The sequence below is a fragment of the Falco peregrinus genome, chromosome 9 (genome assembly GCF_023634155.1).
Source record: "Falco peregrinus isolate bFalPer1 chromosome 9, bFalPer1.pri, whole genome shotgun sequence".
NCBI classification, from domain to species: domain Eukaryota; kingdom Metazoa; phylum Chordata; class Aves; order Falconiformes; family Falconidae; genus Falco; species Falco peregrinus.
The window spans coordinates 18,786,464-18,806,912 of NC_073729.1; the positions used below are offsets into that span (position 1 = coordinate 18,786,464).

Below are 20,449 nucleotides of genomic sequence, written 5' to 3' on the forward strand. Positions count from 1 at the left end.
GGCAGGGACTCCTTGGATTAATCAGGTTGCCAATGGCACCTACATCTTCTGTTCTGGATACAAAATTTAATCCATTTTGCTTCCATAAAAGTGAAGCAGACCAACTTCATCTCTTTGACTAAATATGTTGCTCACATTGGCCCTAAGTAGATGCTTTTATTCGGCAAGATCAGAGTAAGATAACCAGACACTACACACGTTAGAAGAACATCCCTCTCTTACCGTCAGATGACCTACAGAGCAATGTGACATTATTTTTGCCCATTTGGGCTCTAAAATAAGTCTTTTTACAATTTTCTTTTTTTTAGAGAACCATATGAAGTCATGATTATTGCAGAAAAGCTGGTTTTATATATGCCTAGCTTTTCAGCATTTCAACACATTTGTCTAATATAAGTGCTTTATAATTAAATAAAAAGAAAAAGGAAGAACAATCACTGTGGGATTTGATCTGTAGAACAAAGACTTAGTGATTCGGTTGTAAAGTTTTCTAATGCTAGAGGATACCCTGGTCATTTTCCACCTGAGCTGCTTCCCCATCATCTTCAACAACGGGGACAGTCTTAGCACTACAGTCTGGCACAGATCCAGGCCAAGGGGAGCAGGGGAAGAAAAGAAAAAAGGAGACTCCCTTTAAGACACGCAATTCAGCTTCTTAACTGAATAATCCCAGACTTCGTGTATGGCTTAAAATGGTATACAACTCCAAATGCCAATGAAATATAATTGGCAGGCAAAGGTAGAATAGATAATAAGTGACATACCCAGCACTTAAGCATATACATTTATTTCTGTGGAGCTCTTGTGAACCAGTACATTGGGATGTAGTGCTTTGGCTGACAGCAGGTTGCAGCCTCATCCCTTTAATCCACACGCAGTGATACCCTCCCCTCCTGCGGAAAGGCTGAGCTGTGATCCCTGCCACCGAAGAAAGCCGCTCATTCACCGCAACGCATGGCACAGGACCATGAATCATAAGCATTACATTACTGCTGTTAGATCCTTCTAGTTGCAGTTTTGGCAACATTACTTGAAACAGCTTTGTGACTACTGACAAACTGGAAGACACCCACATAATACCTTCTGCAATCAAAGTACAAGTGACTTCCTACTGCAATAGTTTGGGACAACAAAATTACCTAAGAATAATGTTAATTAACACATGTCAAAACAGATGGACACAGATAGTGTAGTTCCTTGCAATGTAAGATTAGAGATTTCAAGCAAATACTATTTTTCATATTTCAAATATTTCAGTTTGAGAAATATAAAAACTTGTTTCTGTCACCAGAAAAAAACCGCTCTTCAAAACTACTAAGTTAGGTCCAGCCTCCAATCACTTCCACCAATTAAATTTTTTCCATCCTTAAGACGACATACCCAGGAAAGTAGGCAGATTCTTTTGGAAAAAAAATTATTGCCACTTATATTACTTAGCTGTGTACTAGGCATGCATTTCAAAAGTATCTACAGCTAAAGATAGTTTGCAATTAGATTAGGTCAGCAGTCTTCCAAGAGCAATGTGGAGTTTTTCCCAGTGCATCACCAAGCCCTCCTTCCAATAAATGCTGTTGTGAATAATCATTAACATCAATCAAGAGTTTCCCCCAGTTGTAATGTTAATTATTAAATGAGTCTAAAATAATTACAAAATACAAAGTAATTACAATTATTATACGAGCCTAAAATACTAGCAACAAAGTTTAATGAACTGGTTCAATATCAAAATTCAGTATCTACCCAACCTACACTTTCTGAGAGATGAAAGATGAAATGTTTCTCAAGAGATTTCATAGTATGATCCGTCCTTCTCATCTGCATGAGGATACTTCTCAATCCCTTTGCTATTCCTTCCCACCCTGCTGCCTCTGGGCTCTAAGGAGGTATATTACTCAAACAATATATGTTGGAATACATCCAAAACTACATGAATATGGGAAAGGAGGCCTTAATCCAGAGCAATTCTTTCACAGCCTTGAGTTTCATGTGAGCTGGCCTAGTTTTCAACGTAAGTCAAATACTATTGAGTCACGGATTTTCATCACTAAGTTAAATCAGCGCAGACAACTCTACAGACCCTCCTGCCTCAAAAGGAATGCCTTTTTTCATTCAACTTCAGGACGGTTCTGTGGAACTTTAATTAACTGGAATTAAAGTATTTTAATTTATTTTAATTAAACTGTATTAGAAATAGCTTTTTTATATCACTGTTTTTTATTTTAATGGCAAAACTCTCTATGTAAAAAGATCTTCAAAAAACTTTAATGTCTTTTGTCAAGGACCCTTAACACCTGTTACTAGCCTTCATCCAGTGCCACACAGCAAACACCCTCAGAGGAAATGGTTTTATGAATATGGATAGACAGTTGCTGCCATATATTCATTTAATTGCAAAGAAGCATCTTTCTTTATCTTCTTCTTCTGGTCAATTATTCCTGCTTAAGAGCTGCTTTAGGTTGATGCTGAAACAGCCTGCAAGAGCCAATTTGGCTCTTCCAGGTATGTGGCTGTGTATTTAATCTGTTACAAACTGTCTCATTTATACTTACAGAGCATCTGCCACTCTTTTGCATTACTTATCAAATCTTCATTTTCAGAGCATATTTTGAAAACATTTCCACTTTTTCCCTGTCTTCATTTTTTTAATAGAAAAGTTACTTCTAAAATCTCCCTGAATCAATACTGTCATTATCCCTGTAATCACATCTAACAGAAAATCACATTTACCATCTTTGCAAAATCCTGGTTTAAACATGTGTAACTTATCTTCAGTGCCTGTAAATATTTTACTTACCAATATCAGCTTCCCTGTGATTCTTGATATATTCAGCAAGCTCAAAATTTCCCGCTATTATAGCCACCTAAGGGATTGTAAAATAGTTACAATTAATATATTGTCATCACTTATTAAGTAAGAAATATGCATGTTACGTTACTGACAAACATCATACAAATATATTTTCATTTCACAAAGCAGAGTAACTGTTTATTACTTCTATTCTGCAACTACCACATGCAATACATTTCCAAAACAAGGCTAAGAAATGATAACTCAATCTATCTGTAAGCAGCACCGCCAGTCCCCCAGTTCCCTGTTTACTAAGAACACTGGTAATCATGGAGATCCATCTCTAGGAGACTGCTAGAAGAGCTGTGGATTTTCATGTCGTGGAAGTCAAAATCAGCAGTGAACATTAAACACACCATCCCCAAAGCCCTGGGAGCTATACGGATGTGTGGAGAATGCTACAGGAGCAGGCCTGGAGAGGCACACTGAAGATACTATTTCTCTTAAATTGCTCCTGCCTCGCTACTTCCCTGAACAATAAGAGAAGCTACAATGCAACGTACGTGGGATAACCAGAGAAGTACCAAGAACTGCAAGTATTCAGGCACCAATAAGACACCAAAACAAGACTAGAAAAGAGAAACTGGTAAAATTTATGTGTATATATAGCATTTAAAGTGCTTTGATAAATACAGTTCTAAAATAATAATTTTATTTTTTATGTATTTCCTGATTGTTGAGCACAGATGTGTAACTATCTCTTCCAAATTCTCATCTAAATGTCCTTAAGATGAGAATATGGATATGAGGAAAGGGATTTGGTTATGCCATTGCCGTCTCCTCCATTTTTCTTTCTGTCCTATTTTTGCCCTGAATATTGAGTAATTGCCTTTTCTGGCTCCATTTTGCAGCTTTGTATTACGACAGATACTGTTCCTCTAATGGCACCATGGCTTTCCCAATGCAGGTAAAAGAGATAAGCTGGGCTCACCTTCCTCATAGAAGCTTCTGCATATACAGGGTGCAAGCCAAAAAGCACCCAAACAAACAAAAAACACCCCAAACGTATTTAAGGACTCCTCCCGATATAGGACTACTGTCAGTCACGAAAAATGATTGAAAATTCAGGGAGATTTCAGAGCTGATGACCAAAAAAAGATTATCTACTGGTTTGTACCATTCCACAAATCTCAGGGATGATGAATAACACAAAGGAAGACTAAAGTGCTGAAATGGTCTTGGGGAGGTATAAAAATACAGTTAATATGAGTAGTATTTTAACAAGCATAAGATCTTATTCCTGCACTCACCACAGGAAACTGAATGGACAATTTTATTTATTAGCAACCAAAACAAACTAATATGGAAATCCCTGCAAATGAAGACTTTACACACAAGCAACAAGATACAGACAGAAAATCTTGATGATTATATATTTAAGTTTCCAAATCTGCTTTAAACGTTAAGACTCATAGCAGGCCTAAATCATGACTCATGACCATTATATCCATTTAACCTAAAAATAAAATAAATGCACCTAGTCTGTGCACTTTTCATTAAGCATTGATTATTTACCCTATGCCTTCTTCTACCATTAGCGCACCTCATGTAGGGCTCAGAGTGGATGTAACATATATCCTACTGTGACACTGGAATAAGGCTCATTGAACCACAGTGAATTATGAGGACTATTTGCTACAGGCATGGGTGCACTGTCTTAGTAAAAATAATTCTCTGCAATACTCCTAAGTAAAACTAGATGGGACTGTTGAAAGTCAGATTATCACTCTTAACACCCTTCTACACTCCTTCTGGTGACTTCATTTAAGGCCTGTTTTTAGACCTGAGACTCCCGTTGTATTAGTCCTTATGCTTCAAGCCATTACTCATGAATCCTTTCTCTACGCAGCCCTGGAAATCCTTGCGGAAGGACCCAGATTTAACACAGTGAAGTAAACTCTAATTTATCTTTTGGTCCTAAGCAAGCAATAGTTGGTCTAGAGAAAGACAAACTGATTTATATTAGGTTGTGAAGCCTACTGGCTAGTAAAGGCAAAACTTTAAGGAAATTACTGTATTTAAAGTATAATACAGTATCAGAATAACTTTTTTAGATGACTAAACTAACTTTAAAACAAATACCATTTATCATGTTTATGCTCTGAATCTAGGTCTTTCCCCAAGATCTTTTTTCTTTAAATGCTTTTCAGGTTCCATCTGGTTTTTTTCTTGGCAAATTGTTTCTTGCTTCACTAAAAATTTCTATGCAACGTAAAGGCTAGATACAGTAATTATGTTTTCTTGTCAATTGTACCTATTTCATGGCAGAAAATCTATTCCATGTTTGTATAGCACCTAGAAGTTATACTCAACACACAGATGTGTGTTCTAAAATAATCCTCAGTGGGCAGCCATGAGCATGGCATGTGCAGTATAATAACTTTTGTCCTTTAAATAATTAACCCACATATAAAATCACCATACTTACTAGTGAAAATCACACAATCATTTTCTCATTACTATATTAACAGCAAGGAAATGCTTTGCTTTGGGCACTTTTCATTTGTGTTATGTCAAACTGATAGATTCTTGGGAGCCAAATGTGTTACAATGAATCAATAACGCTGTTTCAACATAACCTCACTTCTGCTTTTAGAACGCAGTTGAAAAAATAAAAGTGTGCTTCTTCTCAGGTATGTCATAAGAGTTCTGCATGCTGTAATACCTGCAAAGATCAAAAGATCAGGGAGGTCAGAGACAGAGGTAGCTTGGTGCACTGCAACCTCATCACCAACAGACACAATTATCCATCTGAAAATACTATTTTAACCACTAGTAAGACAAGCTTTTTTCCAGCAACCACTCCTGAAAGAAACTGCTTCTCAGCATGGATAACATAACAGAATCTGGCCCCCAGACTGTCAAGTGTAACTCATAATTCTCCCTGGCAAACAGCACCATCAAAGTAAAGCAGCACTGTACAAACAATATCTCTTTAACTTAACATTCTGCAGCCTGGCTTGGTTCAGGTTCATAAAAGCAACATCTGTGTGTAGAGCAGGGGGTTTCCCTACATTAAAAACAAACAATACTACCTCTCTTCAACATTATCCCTAATTAGCATGTAAAATTCAAACAGGGAATTCACCAGTGACAGGCAGCTTGCTAGACAGCAGCCATGTTACGCAAAAAAAAAAAAAAATTGATACAGAGTAGATTTACAAACTCAAGTATAAACATGATGTTCAAGGGATAAACACATTTTATTACTTGAGAAAATACATTGCCAGATAGCTAAGAGACAGCTTGACAGAGAATTGTTCCTGTACTTCCTTCTGAATTATGCTCTAGATTCAGCAAGCTCAAGGTACCATTTCTTTCCATTTAATTTACTCCAATTCGCTAAAAACAGTATGGAAAATTCTAACAGGAAAAATGAAGGAAAAATATGTTAAGATCTAAAGAAAGCAAGAAAAAGTTAAAAAGTACAAATATTTCTTGGCATAACACCAATGTACTTCACTTGAATTTGATGGGTAAAGAGTGTGGGACAAAGTGAAGTCAGAGAAAAAACTGAGAGATACAAAATCATACTCATTCAGTTCTTCTGATTGTTGTGCTTTGTAGTTTCCAACTCTAACGTCCTCTCCATCAAAAACATCTCCTGAACCAAAGTTGTAGTGTGTTCAAATAAAACCATAAGCATGAATGCATGAGGACAAGTGAATGGTCTTCACAAGATCCCAGGCTTGAACCAAATTAAGGCGAAGTCGTCCCTCAATTAAGATGAAAACTAAATCACAACATAATTGAAGTCCTGTATTTGTACTAAATTTCTTAGTACTTTAGAAAAAAATAGTAACATAGTATCTTCATAGAAAATACTAGAGTTTGATTCTCTACACACTTCATAATTTACATGTTTTTAAATAGCCATATTTTGCTTCTCAGGCTGTTCTGTAGTCAAATGCTAGATTTCTAATTGAGAGGTTATGGCAGGAAAGAAGGTTTTTGGGTTTTGTTTTGGTGTGTTTGGGTTTTTGTAAGTCATAAGGCATGTCTTCTTGGCAGTGAAAAAGCAGCATAGCCAGCAAAGCTTCAGTGTAAGTTTTTTTCCAATTCCACTAGGAACTGGATTCCAGTCATCAAAATGCATCATGTGGATGTTTACAGACATGAAATATTACCATGAAAGGCTGGAGGTAGCACTTTACAACTAAAGGCTATCTACAGGCTCTGTTATGCTGAAGCCTCAAAAATTGCAGCCTTTTAAAAACTGCATGTATAGCAGTCTTACTATAATGCAGGTTATTTCATTCCTGCAGCAAATGTCCTTTCATTCTGCCCTTTTGCCACAGACAATACACTTATCTTACATCAAAAACATGCATGTCCTTAGTCACATTATTCTGTAAACCTGATAAAGCCTGTTTATGCATCTTAAAAAAAAAAAAAAAAAAAAAAAGCAGCAGTCGCAACACTCATCTACAATTTCCACTAAAACCTGCATTTGTTTGACCTGCTTTTAAAGGGCATATTTACTTTGCATCAGCTCCAGAATCAGAAAGACTGCACTTTCAGTGTCACAGCATGGTGTCAATCAAAGTCCAGCTGAAAAGCATGACTACGTAGTTCAAGCACAGCACTGTCAGACCCAAACCAGGACCTTTATCTGCTGCACTGACATTTGGTTGGGACCTCTGCTATATATTCTACCATACAATATAGAGAACAGCAACTCCCTTAGGTTTTTTATCATCATTAGAGGCAATTGTATATGAATGATAGTCACCAAAGTGAATCACTTACCAGCTTCCTCCCAAGTTTAACTGACCCCGCTAAGGGTGTTAACATGGGCACCTAATTATTTTCAAATTACATTTCGTAACATACATGACTGGCCGATTAAGTACACACACTTGCAACAGGGAAGTAAGCAGAAAGTAAAGCTAAGCAGGGAGGCGTACCTTGGTAGGAGTTAACTCATACAAAATAAAAAGAAATTAGGGTAAACCCATACAGCTAGACTGGCAGTGTCACCTCCGATTTCCAGGATACCCTGTCTTCATAATGTCATTGTAACAAAAAGTTAATGGAGTCACTGAAACAGGTCACAGCTGAGACACTCAGAGGGCTGGGAAGCACAAAGCCATGGGGTTAATGACTCACTGGGCAAGGCAGCGGAGCAGAGACAAGAGCTGGTTGTCAGTGTCAGGGTACATAAGGTAGAGCGTGACCAGAAGCTGCATGTTTATATGGATATTTGCTCTGCTTAGTAGAAGTAAAGCTTGTTACAGTCCCCCATCGTCTCACTTACTGTCTCACAGACAGATGTTTCTTTCAAATGATGCAACTGGTTACAGTGCCTTACTATTTGCCATGCCATGCAAAGCCAGATGGTCTGCCACCAATTTAGTGAAGAAGGGAAGGAGTTTGACACTGGGCTAGTTGCTATGGATGGTAACTATGTGACAGCTCAGTGAGGTAGAAACTTGAATGAATGAAGTAGCTGTGACACAGAGACAAGGAGCAGGGGGAAGCAGGCAGGAGACAGGGGTACCCCATGATTGCTAATCCAGCATAGGGCACTGGATGAAGAACGAAACCCTCCTAACTGGCAAAGCACCTTTAGAAGAGTATTTGTTTCTCCTGGCCCAGCATTATTCTTAACCTCTGATTTTCTGCTATTAACAGTTAGAAACATTCCCCCTGGATACAGGCAGTTTTTAAGTTCGCTTTCAGAAATTAAACATTTGACACATCTCATAGTTCTGCTTTCCTGAATCTTTTTCCCCAAAGAAACTGAAGTTTAAATAATTGCAAATAATACTACACTTTGTAAACAGTGAAACCTGACAGATGTCCACTTACAGATATCAATGTGACAGTTTCATGTTTTCAGACTCTGGACCAGATCTAAGTAGCAGCAATGACTCACCAGCGTCTCTCTGCTCAGCCTCATAAATGCAGTTCTTAATATATCAATTACTTACATTCAATTATTTAGGGTTTTTTAATTGTGATTAATGCACTGGTTTGTTCCTTTCAGGAAATAGGAAATTATATATACACACACTTTACCTGTCACTAACCTTTCACAATTGATTTTTTCCACTCTTGAAATGTATCACAGGTAGAGGTTATATTAAATTACAGCAAGGTCTTTGTAGCCTTTAGCAAATACAATTTTAGAGCTTTATAAGTTAGTCCCTGAAAGGCAAGCACCACAACTAAATTGCATTATTGCTCTTTGGAACAAACTGCTCCACCCAGTAAGAAACAATAGAAAAAAAGAGAGAAATTGAAATTGTCCCCTCTTGAATCCAGCCAATGAACTTTGACAAACTTTCTATGTGGGAGTGAGGAGAGCATCTCTTAGTGCGTATCTGTTTTGCTCTTAATCAATGCTGCTGCAATTTCCTTCTGCACATGCTTAAAATTTTAAACCAGGTGAGACATAACGCTTAAAATGCTCTGCCTAAATGAAGAGCAGAGGAAGCTGTTTGGGCTGCACAGTCACAGCCTACAACTCACTATAAGCAGTTCATGATAAAGCAGGTGGGAAGTGCTGACTGTTTTTTCTAACCCTTCTCTTCTAGACAATTCCACTTTCCTAATGAAAGTACATTTTATTATTCTTTCCTTCAGGGCTCATGTTTCACCCTTCCATTGTCTCTGCTACACAGCAGTGACCACTAAATGACAGACTTTCAAGAAACCTTGAAATTGCACTGAGTTCAGGTACAGCACTACACAATAAAGGAGAGAACTCTATCCCAGGACAAAAATGTGACTTCAGTCTCTACTTTGCTCGGTCTCAGCCAAGCAGCAAAAACGCAGGACATACAGGATACTCTGACATACATCTGCCCTACATGTTTCCATCTTCACATGGAACTGGAAGGAAGAGGTGGTATAACCCTGCAAATGAAATTGTAACCATAAGACTCTCCAGAAATTGCCTTCCACTTAAACCATAGACTTGTAAAATAAATTATTTCTTGTACCACTGAGGACTGCATTATTTCAACAACGAAGAAACACCATTCAAGCAGCAACAGCCATTATGCAATAGGATTCCCAATCAGCAAAGACTCGTAAGAAATCAACACGGAGAAATGGTTGGGATCACTTCGTTAATAAAGAGACTGCTGGAAAAGCTCTTCCATGTGTCATAATTACAATGTATTTTCTTAGTATTAAAAATATAAGAAATGTTATCTTTTTAATAAGCATAAGTTTCCAGATGAAAATCGTATCAACAATTCACCCAATAGCTGCGATATCAAAAGACAATCTCTAAACCATTCCATTATAATCACAACCTCTGGAGACAAGCACTTCTATATTTGATATGAAAATCTAATGGTGCTTACGGTGGGGCAATGAAAAGGCAAGGTAGTTCAACATCAACATATTTCTATTGTGTACTCTCAAAAGAAAAGCTCTCCCTAATAAAACAAAGAGCTAAAGGCTTTTTGGAGTCTAAAGCCACTTCGAAGTTTTCACAGAGTGCCATCAAGTATGTAGTAGCCATCCGCAAGGACATTAGAAAGTTAGGTTTAGGTCATTAAGTATGAAGGCCCTGCCCTCATGTATGCCTGCGCATGCCTGTGCAGCACACAGCACCATGAGGTTCCTTCCCTGATAAACAGTGCCACAAAATCATGCACCACACACTGCAGACTCAGAAAAAAAAAATAATCTTAAATTGATATGCATTGGTTGCTTTCATATATGAGCAGCATGTAGATTTTAAAACTCTTTTCAGTGGTACAGATGGAGTTCAGTTTGGAAAAGCAAGAAGTAATCTGTTCCAAATTTCTTTTCCATAGGTGTAGGAGAAAAATGTCCTGATCAAACACTATCGGTTTCTTATGCAATTTCAAAGAGCTTATACATGAAGGCAATGTTTATTTATTGAATGAATAGAAGAACATATCTAGAATTCAGTTTCCATTAGAATTTGGCAAGCATTGTTCTGAGCTCAAATCACACCATACTTAGGTCTTTTCAATTAGAGAAGACATTAAGAATTCAATAAATACAATAAAATGGGTTATTTTCTGAGCCAGTTGGAAAATTCTATGTGGTTACAACAGCTATATAATCTAAAATAGAAATGCTGATTAATCATGAATTCCGGATTTTCCTTTCCAAAGGGCAAAGTATCATCCCACGTTTTGTAGTTGTATTGATTACAGTTGATTTTTGACTCTGAGGCTAATTACATTGTAAAATAAAACTAGTGGAAGCTTCTTAGTTCACCTCATTATAAAATAAAACTAAACGGTTGATTAATATGCTATTAATATCACTAATTCACTCTCTTTTTCTAACAGCGCTCCTGAATACATACAATATGGATGACATGAAACATGACCTCAAGAAGAAATATCTGTTTACATTACGGAGACAAACATGTACCTTCACATTCCAAAACTTTATTTAAAAGTAATCAGTTTTGAAGCTGGGATGCAATACATCCAATTAGAAAAATGTCAGAAGCAAAATTATTCTTTTGAAAAGTTTATAGTTGTGTAATATTTTGTGCATATAATAAGATAACGTTTTTGTTGAAAACAGAATTTGATAAAATAAAACTTATAAAATTAATTTTATCAATTTGAAGCTTTATTTCAGGTATTAGATTTTGAAGTTTCAGTAAAATTCACTGAAATAAGATGACTAAGATATATATATAATTTTAAAAAGCAGTAAAATTTAATATTGTTTTCTTTCAATAATAGTCAATAAAGATTTATATAAAGTGAAGAAATAACACACATTCTCTACCAGGACAATAAAATTCTGGCAATTTTCCTAAATTATTCTGTAGTAACATTATGAAAGAATATAAGTAAAAAAAAAAATCACACTCAGCATTTTCATACATGCTTCTTTCCTGGACAGAAAATAATTCTTAACAATTTGATTATATAATGTAATACAAGCTTAATATTGCACATTTTGAAAGGAACTTTGTATATTAATGTATCCAATGTCCAGTAGATGGCAAAATATCAGTAGCTATCACCTTTCATCTTCTTGACACTTGCTTAATTTAAACCCCGAAGTATTTTTTGTTCTTTTTCTTTCTAGTTTCCACTTTCTATGTCATCAGATAGCAGGATTAGCTTTACCTTTTGGATGTTTTCTTTATGTTATCTGCTTGAAAGACAATTTCATCTTCATCAGTTCTTGATACAACAAAGCACAATAATGTTACTATCCTTTAAATAGTCCTTTGAAGACAGTTCCTTCACCACTGATTTTTTTTTCTCCACAAGCATGCTGCTGCTACTGTTCCCAAATTTGCCAGAACATGTTAGAATACTGTGTACAAAAATCTCTTAGCAACAATATCTTAGTGTCTAACATTTTCCTTCTTCCAACTATGATTCACAGAGCCATCTGTAGTCAGATATTGACATGCAGTATCTTAAAATAGATACCTTACATTTGCTCAACAACTAGTTTTAGCATCTGAAAATATAAATTATGGGAAAGGGCCAAGATTTCTTTGAGGCTCTTCATCATTCTCTTGATCATTTTAGCACTGTTTAAACAAAGGCTTGCCACGATCACTTCGCCTTAGTATTAAGGTCAAAGTATTCATGCTTTCCAGAGCGCAGCAAGTAGGCAGCTCCACTGTGCTGGGTGCAGTCCCTTACGTAAGCCCTCCAAGCAATCTCAACTGCTTCCCCGGGGAGGACCACCTCACACTGGTATCCTGGCTATTCTTTAATAGTAGTCGAAGACTAGATTTTTATACTTGAAGTACTGCTACAGGCAGCACTAAGATCTAAGTATTTTTCACACCCTTGGAGCCTAAGACTCATGGGAAGTACCCAACAATGGGTGGGACAAGGTCAATGCCTCAGCTCAGCAATGGCAAGAGACTGAAGGGAATGCAACACTGTCCCACACTGTTCAGGGAATGGGAAAAAAATTTTACAACCGTAGCCTCCCAAGCACTGTTTTTGCCTCCCAAAACTCTTATAAAGTTTTCACTCAGAAGAGAAAGGGTCTTGTTTTCAGCTACATCAAATTATCTATCAGTAGCTAAAGACTTTGCATAACACAAGTTATTTGTTGCAATGAAGTGTGCAATTTTGCATAACTTAGAAGAAGAGCATGGCAATAAAATCAAGAAACGTTAATTAAAAAATAAACATACTCAGTAGACTATATAGAATGATTTGGTAGCATGGCTTTGAAACAAGCTTAAGTGTAAGGAACACACTTCCACCTCAGTGAAATCAAACAGAATTTTATCCACTTCAAAGGAACTAGAATTTTGCCCTCAATATTTTTGAGCAATTAATATTTTAAAAGCAAGCAAACATAAAACAATGTTCATCCAAATACACAACATGTATTTAGCTGAATATTATCAAAGTAGTACACTGCAAGCATGACTGTTGGCACATTTCCATTGCTAAAATGCTGGGTTTGCTCGCAAGAGGTTTTACAGCCCCTATGGGTCTTCTGAAATACACTCAGTAGCCACAAAGAAGTGCCATAGCTGACCAGCTTAGCAAATACAAGTCAAAATTAAGAGGTTAGCACACTGAATGGCCTCCTTTTAGTCTCTTTGTGTCCTGCAGTGTTGTCTTAACAGGACTCTGTACTGGACTAAACACTTAAAATGCCTGAGGCAGCCTTTGTTCACTGTCCAGTAACCTTATTATGATTTAAAAAGTAGAAACCATATTCTATTTTACACTGTCCCTTCATGAACATACACAATTGTGTTCTTAAGAATTAACCACTCTTATGAACAAGAAATGACTGAATACCTTCAGATTAAACTACACCTGTACGGATACCAAGATTAAAAAAAAAAAATAAGTGCCTTAGAATATGGGAGCAAATCACTTCTCATCATCTCCCTTTCTCAGCTTGAAATGCAAACTTAACTCCATGACAAAAGGATCTGTAGTTATTGCAAACTTAACTCCATGACAAAAGGATTAGTTATGCAAGAACCAGCTTGCCAGAAAGTGTTGAACTGAACACTCCAGCATGTCTACTAAAGTTATCATGAAACATGTCAGAAAGCAAGAAAGGAACATGTAGGCAAATTTACCCAGGGCACAACTTCACTTCTCCACAGCATTCTTTTATTTCCTCCTGTTTCTTTGGATGAGAAATTACAAAGATTTTTAGGTTACCTTACTTTGTACAGATTGCATTAAGCCTCCTCCATGGGCACTGCATGTATTGGGAAATTTAATGTTTATATCTATTCTAAAAGTAGAGAGAAAGATTTCACCTTTCTGCTTCTCTGCTAAAATGCCACCTAGGAAGTCATTCTCAAGATGCATTTTTCTATGCTTGTGTTTTAATAATTAAAATGGAAAAGAAAAAGCAAACAGTGTGATACACATTTACAATTACAGACTCATTCAACGGGAAAATCTAGCTCAAGCTGGAAAGAGCCATCAAAAGCCAGTTATTACATAATCCTTATTACTGCTACATGGGCGAGCAGCAATTTCAAAGGAGTATTTACTAAAAGCAGATAAAGCCAGGTTGCAGCATCAGATGAATCAGATAAAATACAGCCAGTAATAAAATTGACTTAATTTCCATCCCCCCACCCCCAGTAATATGCTAAATCAAAAAGCCATGATTTACAATCTTCTTCAGATGAACTCCATCAGAAAAAGATTGAGGAAGCTATTGGCTAGATTCTACCTTCCTTGAGATTACAATAAGTATCAGGTTATACAGAAAATTCAGCTCAGTGTGTATAGGTCTATGCTGCTGTAGGGCAAAAGCTTCCACCTCTGAAAGCAGTCCTACCTCATGGAAAAGCCAAAATGTGCTGTATTAGCATCTTCTTCCCCAAACACTTTCAGAAAAATGTCTTTCTACTCACAGCAGGCAGTAGATACTGCCCACTATTTCACAGTAAAAACTGTTGATGGGATTCAGTTCTGCAAACACTTAATAACAGAGTGTTGTTTAAACTGCTAATCCAAATGGCTGAAAACGCTTTCTGAAAGCCCTTAGGACAAAATGCATCAGGTTAACAAAATACTACGATTATTCTACCTAATACATTTGGTGGATTTGTTCCAAACTCTGTGGGGTAACTATAACAAAACCTTTGGAAACAACAGTCTAGTAAAAGCCAATGCCAACAACACACTTTGATGAAGACAGATGCAGGACAGCAGCATATGCCAACTGTTTGTCATGAATGTTCTCTCCAAATGGAAGAGATGCTAAGTCTCTCCTAAAGGCATAGATCCTCCACTTTCATAAGCAATAAGAACTCTCTCTGGTACTGCCAGAAATTAACACTAAATAGCCTGTGTAGTTATGCAAAAGCAAGAGATCATGCCAGCACACCACCCAACCATCATAACCACCATCACTAATCCATACCTGCAGGCCTGAAGTGCCCACGAGTCCCACTCACAGGCTGTGCTGAGCACTGGTTGGACACAAAATAAAAATATCATTGTTGCCCAGAAATGCAAATGTAAGTTCATAGAATCATAGAACGATTTGGGTTGGAAGGGACCTTTAAAAGTCATCTAGTCAAATGCCTGTGCCATGGGCAGGGACATCTTCAACTTGATCAGGTTGCTCAGAGCCACATCCAACCTGACCTTAAATATTTCCAGGCATGGGGCATCTACAGCCTCCCTGGGCAACCTGCTCCAGTGTTTCGCAACCTCACCATAAAAAAATTTCTTCCTTGTATCTATTCTGAAGTATTGACAATCCATTCGTACACAAGCAGACAGAGGAACAGCAGGACACCACTGGGCAGAAGCAGCCACAGCACAAAAGATTTCAGTTTTCTCTGATATTTCTGGTTCATTAGTACTAATTCAACCAACGTCACTAAAGCTATTACATGCACATAATAGCAACACAGAAAATGTAATAACGTATTACATTTTATAGAGAAACTGAATGGTATTAATATCTTAAAATAACACAATTTAACAGTAAGAAAAACTTAAATGTAGCAGATTACCACAAGCATGCTTATCTATGATTTGTGAAACAAATTTCCCATAAGGTTTAACCTTCTTATACCACACACACAGGTACAGGAACCAAGAATTCATAAAAGAACATCTCTCTTCTCTCCTGCAGTTAAAGTTGGATCACAGTCTGATATATTACACTTTTCTGCAAGAACACTAAGAAAAAAAAACCACTGGATATCTGCCACTCTCTAGATGTTTATATAGTGCCTATAATTTCCATCTCAATACATGTAAAACCCTGGCAACAATGCAATACAAATAAGTGGACATTTTGTATTCATCTTGTTCATATAGCTCCCATCTTAAGACTAATGAGGGGGTTTGATGTCTTGGAGACACATTTATTTACCCCAAATTTGCTCTAAACCCACATAAATACAAAAATTTCTTCTGATAGACATAACAATGAAATGAAGTACTTCCAATGGCAATACTGTGCTCTTTATAGCTACAGAAAAAAATACACACTGTTGTCACAGCTGACCTTTTTACAAGAGTAAGACATGCTATGTGTGACTGCTCAGTTATGATCAGGCTATTTAAGAACTTACCCTCGCTTCCTTCTCTTCTAGAATATAGTATAAAGAAAATCACAGGATCAATATTCAATACTGCTATCAAAATTCTAGAATTAAATTAAAATTATACAAATCTCCATTACCTCTTGCAACTTCACCCATGACAACTAACCACATCTGAATTGTTCACGAGCCTTTCTTACTCTGAGGCAAGAAGTGGTAGTGACCCTTACCATTTAGTTTAATTTGTTCCATTTTATAACCTAGTTTCAGCTGCTTCTGAGCTTTTAGAAGTTTTGTGGAAAAACAAACAGATTGGCTCCCAGCTACCTCAGAGACACTGTCTTTCCCAGGGAAATCCTGCTGCATGTGAGAACACCTGAGGCATTTCAGCCGAACACCCCTGTTTGAGGAGGGAGAGAAAGCACAGAGCATGGGGGATTAAAAAAAAAAAAGGGGGCGGGGGTGGGGAGGGGAGAATGATCTCTGATAATTTCCACAGAGCACAATACAAAAGATGGGTTTCACGGAGACTCCTCCATAAGTTTACAGTCACATAACAATTGTGCAGCAGCAACAGCTCTCTTTAAAAGAAGATACATTCTGCAGTAAGTATTTTAAGCATCTCCAAGTGTGGCAGTATTTTGCCTTTCTCAATAAAAGAGAATCATATCATTTAATTTCTTTATGTTTTACTGTATTACTTTCATTTGTCTGCTTTTCTGAAAAATGACAGCCAGCACTATGCAAACCAGCACTGGGTCAACGTGAATTATTTTAACCACATTCTGTACCTATATATATTTTTCTGCTCCTGTAACTCTTACTATATCCAGCCCTTATCAGGCCAAGCAAGACTATTAGTGAAAGCTCCTTAGGCTGAGATCCAGCTTTTCAAAAGTAGCTACAATATCTTCAGAAGTAGTTGCGACAGAAGCATCTTTGCTGTCTCATGTTTTCAGCAAGAGTATTACATTCTGCTCTGTTATCTTCTTGTCACCAGCTGTGCAACGAACCAAATATTGACCTTTGGTAATTGTACCTCATGTACCAGTAAGAAGCATCCACCGAACAGTTTGTCAATACTTCACAACTGACAATAGCAGGAAATGTGCTGACAGCTAGGTCACCTCTAACTTGCCATCAAGCACTTTCTTTTTGGAACTGTTACCTGGAACAGTAACTTGTATCCCTACTATCCTCAGGAATATTTTCATCTGCACATATTTCCCCTAATACCCTAAAAGATACTATATCAGCACCACAAAGCCATCGATGTGCCCAAGGCGATGGGCAAATTTCCCCAAGAGCCTTATTCTCAAATGAGAACATGTGTTCCGTTGTATAAATAGCATTTCAAAGTAAATGATGAGAAAACATATCATAACTAATCATTGTTTGCATCTGGATATATCACCACGAGACTTTTTTTTATTATTATTCTAATTATATCTTTTTAAGAAATTACGTTGAGCATGCCTACATGTATACATACTCACACACTTTTTTATTTTTAAGGGAAAAAGCCATAGTTGGTTCTGGTATGGTCACTTCTGTAGATTTAAAAACGCTAAATGCAACGCTTACAAATACCTCTGTTCTGAGTCTTAAAAAGCCATTTGTAGATTTTTTTTATTACACTTATTCTAGTACTTTTGGTGCTTTTACGTGATTAAAACTTTAACTGTTTTCCTATCAATATCCAAATATGACAAATAACAACTAAGTGCAAATTAGACTGTACACTCTTCCATGACAGATTGTCCTTTACCTATTATTTCTGTACTGCAAAACACAATGTAACCAATCAATGCAATAAGTGACTTAACATAAAAAAATGAAACCAAAGCAAGTATGAATAAATTCCATTACTTGACTCAAAAAAAAAAAAAAAAGGCAAAAAAAGCAAGAAAAAACAGAAAGTCCAAGTAAAGGCAGAATGCATCACAAGAAGACAGCTATATTTTTTGCTAGTAATACCCAATATTCAACAATGCATTCTTCAGACAGGTGCTCTGGGAAAGGAATTAGGATGAAAATAAATACCTGGCAAAAACAAAGTCCTTGTGTAATTCATATGCTCCATTAACACAACAGTTATATAATTTAATATCAAGAGAGAAAACATTATATTTGTAAAGATGTCTTTTTGAGGCACCGGACAGAGATTATTGGTTTTAAAATTAGCTTTCTCAGAGTTTCATCCTTTTAAAAGTAAGTCAGAGACAAAAAAAATACCTGAGAATAACTTCTTGTCCTTTGCCTGTAATTTTCATCAAAAAGATGGACATTAAAAATTATAATAAACTAAAGTAAAATTGGGTTTTGGAAAGTCATTCTAGTGATATGCCAGATAATTAACAAGACCGATTTTTACAGACCACTAGCAGGGCTGGGAGCGTTGCATGCACACCCAGCTTCTGACAGCCCCAGCCTCCCTGGCCTCCCAGCTCATCCTCCCCCAGCCCGAGGCTTCCTCCCCAGCATTGCTACCCAAGTAAGAAAGACTCTCTTTTTACACAGTCAGTCCCAATCTCCCCTCTAATCTGATTTTCTTTCTCTTCTGTCCTTGATGATTGAAAAATCTCCCCAGGACCCTTATCAATCTTCATCTTGTTCTATTCTACTCTTTCAGGCTGGGGCTCCCAGCCTGAGTCTCAGCCAGTCTTGCACTTTCTCACCTGTCTCCAAGCTCATTGCTCACTTACCCATGTCCAGTTGTGCCTGTCTATATTCACCCCAAGCCAGCTTGGTTTCCAGATACGCAGTCTGGTTTTGGAGCCCCTGTATTAGAGTCAGACTGCAAGAGTCAGACTGCAAACTGGTTTACACTGCCATGTTATTAACATGGTGATCGCTGACAGCATGCAGGGCAATTAAAGAAAACAAAACAAAACAGAACAACATAACACAACAGGGGAGATGGGACAAGGAGAGGTGTGTCAACAGAGTTCCAGTATGAGCAAAACAACACATGTTTTCCCTCACCCATACTCCAAAACAGCTGAATCATTTTGGTTTTCCGAGCAATGTCGCCTGAGATACCAGACATAGAAAATTTCATTTCAAATTATTCAAATTTGGCAAAAATATGAGCAATTGAAAACAGACGTACAGCCAACACACTGAAAGGAACAATTCTACCTGCAGCGGACATGGAAGGTTGCTGCTCCTCCTGCAATCTATAGAACATTAGCATATTAATAACCCACGCTGCTTTGGGACAGCAATGGTCAATGACAAGGTACATTTGAGAGAGCAATATTTTTCAGATGCAACTCAGCCATTAAAAGGTGCCACTAAATGCCACCTCAGAATAGTTCTTTATTTTTGAACACACATGCTTTAAAAACCCTGACTAATTATCAGTGCTATTAGCTCTAAGCTTGAAAGTGCTTTATAGCCCATATGAAAACATATGAATTATTCATACAGAGCTTCTGCTCACTAAAAGAAAAAGGAAAAACATGATAAACAAGGTGCATGTTCCTTTTAACTTATACAACAGAATTTCAATAGATTGTAAATGCTGCAAAACTCTGAGATTTCTGAGTTATTGGATTAACATTTGCCAGATAGATAAGAAGTTATTTTACATTAACCTAGGAGCACACAAAACGTGTGGAAAACTGAGTAGCTATGGATGTTGATAGGATATCATGGCTTTTCTGAAAGGATATGTTGGGAGATTTTACTATTAAAACAGAAACTGTAATGGTTAAAAAAAATACCAAAATCTAAAACCACTGGAAACTTTAAAGCTCGCCTATAGCTAGAACAGAAGTTACAGTTCAGCATTTCATAAACCTGCTTATGAAAGCTGTCAGTCAATGTACTGTCTGTCAGTGGCAAACATCGTGTTTCAGCAAGCTCTATCATCAGGTATGAATGGTTGTGGAGGCATCAGCAGTACTTTCAACAGGCATGGTTGAGGACACGTCCAAGTTCAGTGCTACAAATGAAAGCACAGACCTGCTCCGATTTTAGGTGCTTCAAAAGAAAAATAGCCAAGCACAATGTATATGAGTGTCTTACCAGCTAGCACTTGCAGTTCTGTAATGCCAATGGGGTTTTTTTCCATCTGTTAGCACAGAATAATTAGCATGTAAGGTACTTAGATTACCCAG

At 37.1% G+C, this 20,449-nt stretch overlaps 1 protein-coding gene across 7 annotated transcripts in view; it reads right to left on the reverse strand.

Annotated features, from left to right (window-relative positions):
* Positions 1-20,449, reverse strand: part of SHANK2 (SH3 and multiple ankyrin repeat domains 2) — a 354,214-nt gene that overhangs the window by 263,855 nt on the left and 69,910 nt on the right. For all 7 annotated transcript variants that reach the window (XM_055814242.1, XM_055814244.1, XM_055814240.1 and 4 more), the window contains exon 12: positions 2,795-2,861. In XM_055814242.1, the coding sequence (XP_055670217.1) occupies positions 2,795-2,861 (67 nt within the window). The remainder of the gene's footprint in view (positions 1-2,794; positions 2,862-20,449) is intronic.